Source organism: Pomacea canaliculata, linkage group LG4, assembly GCF_003073045.1.
Source record: "Pomacea canaliculata isolate SZHN2017 linkage group LG4, ASM307304v1, whole genome shotgun sequence".
Classification (NCBI taxonomy): domain Eukaryota; kingdom Metazoa; phylum Mollusca; class Gastropoda; order Architaenioglossa; family Ampullariidae; genus Pomacea; species Pomacea canaliculata.
Genome location: NC_037593.1, coordinates 23,808,983 through 23,817,422, shown reverse-complemented (window position 1 = coordinate 23,817,422; position 8,440 = coordinate 23,808,983). Strand labels below are relative to the sequence as shown.

Below are 8,440 nucleotides of genomic sequence, written 5' to 3'. Positions count from 1 at the left end.
GGTGCAGATAACTGCAATCTCTCCCCTTAGCAAGAGAAGAAACTGTAAAGCATTGTACAAGCCACCAGACACAAGCACAGAACAGGCCATCTAATGAGTACCTGACACATACATCTTCAGGCAGGCTCAAAAGATCAATCTTCGTGAAAGAGATAGCTGCCTCCAGAAGTAGCGAACCAGGTCCCCTCTACTGACCCTCCTCCCGGAGGCCAACGTACCTTTTCTGGATTACTTTTTAGCTAACTGTTGATTGTTACTGTTATTCTGTCTTTTGTTCTTCATTCTCATTGTTGTCTCGCTGTTACTCATGTACCACACACTAACCTACTTTTTGTAGCACTTAGTGAATCTTCCTGTAGAATCATGATTTTGAATGAAATAATTTGATCATGATTATTATTTATCAATATCAGGTTTTTCAGACAGAATCCTTGTAGTGGCAATTAACAAGATTTCTGCCTGAAAAAGTTGATGTTACTGATAATGTAGTTCAGCATTGTACTAAATGTATGGCAGTCCTTTTTATTAAGTAAAAACCACATGCTGCATGACTAATAAACACTTGAACTCCTTAGTAATAAAGCATATCTTCAAGATTACTAAATTAATACACTGACATTAAGCAGGATTTAGAATGGATTTATTTACACAATTTAACACTTTCACAAAAAAAATTCTTTTAAACTAAAGAATTTCCATTCCTTAAGTTTTCATGCTTGTCAGACTTCTAATATTTTAAGCAACTCATTGTGGAAAATAAGAGTTATTTTTTGTTCCACTCTGCTCGCTCTTCGATTTCTTTCTCCACTTCTTTGATGTAAGGCGTCAAATATCGAACATCCTGAAAATGAAAAATCTCATTAAGTTCAAAAAGATATTCAAAAACTGCCTCTTAAAGAATGAATTGGAATAACATGGATTTGAAAAATTGGGCTTCTAGTGCCATAAATAATGATAAATATAACAATCTTTATTATTTTATTATCTATAGCATTTATATTATTGGGCCATTAACATTTACTATACAGTACTGTATATTATATCATATTTGCATATAAATTGTGTTGTTAACGAAAGGTTCAAACAAATTAATCCTATTTTCTTTATTTTTATGGGAAAAATAGTTGTAATATAGGAGTTTTTTTACATGCAAGCTCGGTTGTGGAACGAATTGAATTTGCATGCAGAGGTACTACTGTATCTGCAAAAGTAACTAAATAACAACAGGTAACAAATAAAGTTCTGTTTTAAATTATTATATTAAAAAGTAGCTTTTTTTCTGGGCTCAGTAAAAGAAATATATGTATGTGGAGTGTAGGTGTTTTTATATGTGTATAAATAAACTACCTCTTCCATCTTGGTCCATTCATCCTTTGGTAAGATTTCCTTTCGACCAGAAAGGTACAAAGCCCGCGAGATACGAAACTGGCGAGCATCATACACATCAGCTGGCAGACGGCGAATTGCCTCTTGAACAGCAGGGGTTTCATACAGACAGTCATCTCTCATCAAGCCTGAACCAAGCATTGATTATAGTTTTAAAAACACATTAGTGGTTTAAAAAAAGATTTAAAGCAAAGTTATTACAACCTATAGTTTGTACCTGAATAATAGATTTTTTTAAAAAAAATAACAAGAAAGTGCTCAGGGTTTAACTGAACATAATGTCAAATTGTGGATGCTAAAAATCAGTGAAAAAAAACCAAAAAAAGGCAAAAAAGTAAATGAGAAAGTGTTCAAAAAATGAAATGGTGTTTTGGCTAGAACGATGATTTAAAAAAATAAATAATAACATCTTTATACTTAAATGACTTCAGATTATCAGTTCTAATCATGCTGGGTATTTGCCTCATTTGTGTGCATTTTCATTTGATTTTCGTAATACACTTACCTAAGGTAGGAAAGTATGATTTGTAGTAGGCCCAGCGCTGTAAAGCTCGCTTCCATGCAGGAACTGTAAAGTCAGAAACAACAAAAATTAAAACACTTTATGTACATATTCTTATAACAGTTATTTCGCAAGTGCAGTACAACAGTATATATTTTCATAGCAGAATTATTAAAATGAAAACGATTAAAAGAAAATAATATTTTTTTAAAATTCTCATGTAAAATTCTTTTTTAAAAAAATAAACATTTGTATCAATAACTACAGCCAGTTACAAAGCGAAAAATGACCTTCAGCCACAACTCTGCGAGTCGCCATTTTCACTTTGTAGTGTGCCCCGAAGAAATGCAGCGAAGTTAAACAACGTCACAAATTTAAAAGGAAAAGTACTTAATAAACTAAATACATTTTTTATTTTCAAATGCTCTTTGTATTTAATTCATTTAACTTTCTTTAACTTTAACAATAGTTTTTGTTGTTCTTGTTGTTGCTGCGGGCGGAGCATGGCGGAATGTTTGAGGACAGGGGGTGTGTGCAACTAGTGATCATACAGTTTTTTTTCTTGTGAATTATTCCTTGTCTATATTTCTTCAACCATGCCAAAAGCAACAGTGACGGTCAGGTTAGTAGCAGTAGGTATAAAATGAAATAGAGTTAGTTTTATCTAGATAATGGTGTAATTACGTGTTATCGATTTGCATTTCGTCGTCTGCTACACAAACCAGAAGAGGTGTACACAACTTGCATGGTTGTTTTTAACGATAGTCAAATGCTGTTATTGATTAGATTCACAAATATATCGCACTAACACAAAAAGTAAGTGCACAAGAATTGTTTTTAGTTTGATAATTTAGGTTTAATCGGTGATTGTGAATACACACACTTAAGTTTGGCTGTTCCGCAGAAAGCTGAAAGAATGGAAAATAAGTTAATACCTTTCTGCGTCTATTCCACTTGACAGTGCTAATGCATACTGTTTTAGTTGTTAATGCAAAAAAAAAGAAGTGTTAAGAAGGGGTTAATTTCAGCGACCATGTTCGTGTAATTTTGGTAATCAAATATGGTTACAATGACCTCATGAATTGTGTTACAACAGACAAAGAATTGGTGGATTATCTACACAGATTATAGTTGTTTTTTTTGTTTTTGTTTTTAGGGACCTGAAGAACAAGGAAACATGCATAGATTTAGCTGTGGTTTCATACAAAGAATTTCCAGCTAGTTTCATGCGATCAACCTATGAATTCCAGATTGTTGTAGTATCCAGTTTATCTTGCTTCAAACTACCCAGTCACAAAGAATCAGATGTGGTACAGTTTACAGTAAGTTCGCAAAAAAACTTTAAGTGTAATACACTGTGAGACAAAGACTTACAATATTTTGTGCATAGCAATTAAGAAAGTATGCTGATAGCAGTCAGCTTTCAACACAATTCTTTTAATCTTTTCCCTTCACTTTATGTACACTTTGCCAAGGGAGGTTATGAGTTTTTACATATACACACATTTATATAATAGTACACAGCATTTGACATGATAGTTTTACATTAGCAGGAACCTGTTTATCTAGATATTGGTTGGAAATATTGGAGAAACTGCAAAACATTTTTATGGATTTAGGTTGACAAGAAATTCAATGAATTTGAAGAACTACGAGAAAGACTAAATGAAGCCTACTCAGGAACAGTCTTTCCACCCATAGAAAAAAAGTCTATCATGGTGAATGAGACTGTCCTTAAGGAAAGGCGCAAAAGCTTGGATGTTTTCATGAAATTCATTGCTGCAGCTCCTCGAATTGCCACCTGCTATCATGTTCTTGCCTTCCTAGGTAAGCTGTAAGAACTCAGCAATCCTAATCTGGGTGTTCATTAATGAGTTCCTGATCAACAACTTGCCATTAGGCTTTTGAAAATGAGAATATTGTGTTAAGTTACTGAGTAAAAGTTGGGTATATTTTATACACGTTCAAGTGAACTGCAAAGAGTTAAAGTACTCTTGTAATTGTGTATATCTAATTGTTTGTAAACATTCTATGCACTTGACAGGTTCCTCAGCCTGACTGTTAAAGACTTTATTTAACAGTGTACATTTTGAGTGAGGATTGACTAAAGTGGTTTAAGAGACACTGTGTACATTAATGTATTAAAAACCATGGGCACAGGTAGTAACGTTTGAACAAAATAAAGGTAATTTATGGTGGTTGTTTAAGAGGTGAATCCTCAGAAAGCCAGACGTTTCTCTGCGGAAACAGACGAGGTAGCATCCAAAGAGAGTAACAAAGAGTCGCAAGAAGAAGCTGACCAATCAGAGGAACAGTAAGTTAAATCTTTGATTTCATGCCTGTGGGAATCTGGCTACGTTGCTATTTCACTTTCTTATTGTCTTGCTCTTTCTGCTTTAATTGTGCATAGATATATGGATCTATTTGTATAATTTTTCCATTTAAGATGTTCAGCACATTTCTTTTTAAAAATAATTTTGTTTTTCAGTAAAGTAGAATCCTCTTAAAATGTTGTGAAAACAGATGCTTATGTTCTTCATTCATATTTATGAAACTTATCAGGGGCAGCACTGATCTTTTTGATGAAGAGGAGGATGTCAGTGAAGATTTCCTGACCTCAACAGTCAACACTAGTGGTAATGATGACATTGCCTCTAGAAGTGAAAACGTTGACTTTTTTACTTCAACAGCAGAAACATCTTCAGCCAGTAAGTCTGATTTATAAAATAACCTTAACTCTTGTCACTTGGGTAATTTTTCTTTTTAGTTATGATTTCATTCACATGATTTGTTCTTCTTAATGTACACTTTTATATACTTTTACATAACTGAAAATGTTGATTGGCATAGTGCTTATTTTATTTTTTTCTGTAGACTAAAGAGCTATCTACTCATGGCTATCATGTATTTGAAAAAGTAAGTTTTTATTATGTCTGTGTTGTTGTCAAAGAACAAATTTCAGGGCTATGTGATGTCAGGACTTCTTCTTCTTGTTCTTAATCACCCCCAGTAGAGCATAGGGCTGAGATGTCAGGACTGGGTTAAGCATATTTCATTCTCTCCTAGGTGCCCATTTGTTTGAAGCACAAGACCTGAAACGTGAGCTGACAGAGGAGGACGAAAAAGAGTTTGCTTTCATCCCTGATGCCATTATCAAGAAGCAAGATGTAGTTATCTTTGCTGAGGATGACAATGATGACCTTTTAAAGTAAGTATGCTGAACTGAACTTCGGGTAAACTTCAGTTAGCAGTGACTCTAACATTAGTTTATTCTATTTTAGATAATCTGCTGTACAGTTATTTGTAATGTTTCAAGTCGGTCACTTTAATAAATTGTATCCTCTGATTAGCAGTTATAGCATGTGAAAGATGTTCCAATCACATTATTCCCTGTGGGAGCATGATCTGCATAAAACACAAGTGCAGAACATAGAAAATCATATATATTTTGCATCATGTACAAACTAAACAATCTTAAGGCTACATATGATAAAATGGATATACCTCTAGAATGTATTTAAATTAATTCCAAGTAATAATATATATTGATCATCTTGGTAAATCAATCATTTGTTTGAATATCATTCGCCTTTAGTATTGGCGATGTACAGGAACTTGAGCAGCTGGTTCTTCAGAATCCAGAAAAGAAACAAGAACAACCTGAGGAGCAGCAGAGAGACCAACAACAGCAAAAGCAAGTTACAGCTAAACCCTCTCCCCCACACAAGCCCACAATAGCCACAAAACCCAAGCTGAAACCAGCCGTGCCATCCAAACCTATGCCAACAATACCACAAAAACCTATACCAGCACCACGAAAGGTGAAGTCCGAAGCTTCAAAAGCAGCCTCCAAGGTTTCAGTCGCAACAAGTAGTGCAGAGGCAAAAGGAGATAATTCAGAGCTGCCTGTCAAGGAGACTGAACTTACGACTGATGACATAATGAGCTATATTTCAGCCAACACCAGTGATGATACAGACATTGATCTGTTTTCATGACTGCTTTCTAAATTAAATAGTAATAACCCACTAAATAATCAGACTTCTATGTTTAAGAAGACCCAGCAGCTTAATGAAAGGAGGTCTCTAAACTAAAAGTCTGAAATCTAAGCAACTGATTTCCAAAAATATAAGAATTTCATGCAGCTTTTTAAAAAATAAAAGTCTGTTTGATTGATATGAGAAACATTCAGCTGAAGAGAATTGTAACAAAATTCTGAAGGTCTATAGTGTAAATAATATTGCAAGCTAGGCCGACCATTCTACATCATCTTCACTGGCTGCCAGTTTGGGCTTGCATCAAATTCAAGATCACCATGTTTTGCTGTTGTGTTGTTCATGGCCTTGCCCCTAATCTGTATGAGCTTGTGGTGCCATACCAGCCTCATAGGTCAGTTTGTTCAGTCCATGCTGGATTTCTCTCTACTCCATGTATCAGACTGGAGACTGTTGCTCTTTCGCCTTCTCCGGCCCCAGCATTTGGAATGGCCTGCCTCCATCTCTCTGCAGAGTGCAGTTAGTACTTCAATGCTTTCCTATCTGAACTGAAAAACATATCTCTTTGGAAATACTATAACTAATCCATCCTGTTGTCCTTTCAACCCCACACCCTATCTCTGCATTCTTTTGTGTTCTTGAATTGCTAACCGGTGCATATTCATTTGTATGTTGTGCTTGTTTGTACTTGATTGCGACGGCTACATCACACGGTCTCTTTCCCACTGGCCCTGGTCTCCCTGGTCTCTTGTGAAGTGCATCGACCTCGCATGTGGGTAAATGCACTCAAAATTTGAATGAATAACATCACTTTGTTGTCAAGATACATACCTACAAAGGGATCAAACCTGATATCACAAATGTCCAGGGGTAGGCTTGTACAAGGATGTCTGTGTTTTTGATGTCTGTCTATGGATGGGGATTTCTGGGGACATGAGTCTTGAATGCAGGAAGCTGTTCTTGTACATTTAAACTCCAGTGTTTTTTCTTGTCATTTAAAATTTGCATTTAAAATACAAAAACGTTGCAAGCCAGAGTAGACATTAATGTCAAATGATTAAGACATAGGGCACCAGGATAGAAAGATGCAAACAATTTGTGTGTGTTTGTGTGTCTGGGGGATGAGAGTAATGGAAATATGTAAGAAAGAAAAGGGTTGAGAGATGTTAAAATATGAGACCTTTTTTCAGGATTAAAAAAAATCCTTCTGCATTATATACAACATATTTGACTACGAGGCCATAAGAATTTGTGTATGCTTGCTTGCTTAATCTCTGAAAGCATGCATCTGTGAATTTTGCCACCTGATTTTCTTAAAATCCTACTGGTTATGTGTTTCAAGAGACTGAATTCCTCTTACCTTCAAAGGAATACCTGTGGATATGACTCCATTCAATAAATTTATTACAAATTAATAGAACATAAAATAGTGTTGTTAACAAATGAATAACAAAATAAATCAAAAGATTCTGACTAGTGAAATGTTGAATTTGATATTTATGCTTTTTCTTTGAAGCAATCATTTTATTATATTGTTGATTTGGTCTGATGAGCACATGTTTAGAATTTTTAGTGAAGGAAAACTCTGTCCAGTTAAATACAAATTTGTCATTACTTGTGGAAAGTTGTGATTATTGAGAAAACAGTATTTTCCGTGTAGTCAACATCTGTTCATGCTTTGATCTTTAGAAAAAGGTGCCCACACTGATAACCTGGCAACAGGGAAGATAAATTGCTGTCCTAATGTGAAGTTAACTGTTGTTGATACTAATATCTTTTATTTTATTATATATTGTTTGCCAGTTTACTTTTATCTTTAGAGCTATAAATCAGAGTGAAATTTTCAAGCGTTATTTCTGATAAAAGCTTGAACTTTGTTTTGTTTTGTTTGTTTTTTTGGCGGGGGACATCAGACGATGTACAGAAGAGGGGCTTATGTGTCAAGTTAAATTGCTGTTGGCTGTCCTTCATTAGCCTACTTCAAGCTTGATTTTCAGGGAAATCTATTATTATGGTTACAAAATTGTTGCTGTTTATTGTTATTTACATCCATGAATCAAATAAATATTTTAAAAATCACATTTTGGGCTTTGTGGCAGAGCATGCCAGGCACTCTGCATAAGGAGGTCCTTGCTGAAAGCCGCATATCGCTTTTACAGACTCCTTTCCAACGAAGCCACTGTGGTTCTGCAATGGCCGGATTCATTCCAGAGTAGGCACTCGACAGGGCGTCGATCTTTGTCTCCGTTCTGATCGGTACGAGATGTCGGTCGTAAGAAGAGAGTTCAGCTAACCAGGCCATCTCGTATAGTTCACAGAGTTGTTGTCAGTCAACATTGCAAAAAATGTGACCATGTAAATAGTCTTGGATTTTCTCTGTGATAACTCACGTGAGCACAATGAATTTTAGCTTGTACGCCGTGTAATTATCCTCAGAAAGGCTCCGTCTCATGCTGGCAGAGCAAACCACTCTCTTTTTGTTGCCTTGGCCCTGCCGCCCTGGTAGTGGTACACTACTGCATGTTCTCGAATAGTGAATGTCCGTGTGCAGTTCGAA

General features: G+C 35.4%; 2 protein-coding genes across 2 annotated transcripts; one reads left to right on the top strand and one right to left on the bottom strand.

Moving 5' to 3' along the window:
• Window positions 1-623: 623 nt before the first annotated feature.
• On the bottom strand, window positions 624-2,262 carry LOC112562558 (cytochrome b-c1 complex subunit 7-like). Its single transcript, XM_025235852.1, has 4 exons — window positions 2,179-2,262; window positions 1,892-1,954; window positions 1,348-1,514; window positions 624-841 (listed from the first exon to the last, which is right to left on the bottom strand). The coding sequence occupies exons 1-4, from the start codon at window positions 2,204-2,206 to the stop codon at window positions 764-766; spliced, it is 336 nt and encodes a 111-aa protein (XP_025091637.1). The 5' UTR covers window positions 2,207-2,262; the 3' UTR covers window positions 624-763.
• Window positions 2,263-2,361: 99 nt separating this feature from the next.
• Window positions 2,362-7,964, top strand: LOC112562556 (HCLS1-binding protein 3-like). Its single transcript, XM_025235851.1, has 7 exons — window positions 2,362-2,510; window positions 3,045-3,210; window positions 3,508-3,715; window positions 4,097-4,202; window positions 4,451-4,596; window positions 4,955-5,096; window positions 5,484-7,964. The coding sequence occupies exons 1-7, from the start codon at window positions 2,485-2,487 to the stop codon at window positions 5,884-5,886; spliced, it is 1,197 nt and encodes a 398-aa protein (XP_025091636.1). The 5' UTR covers window positions 2,362-2,484; the 3' UTR covers window positions 5,887-7,964.
• Window positions 7,965-8,440: the final 476 nt, after the last annotated feature.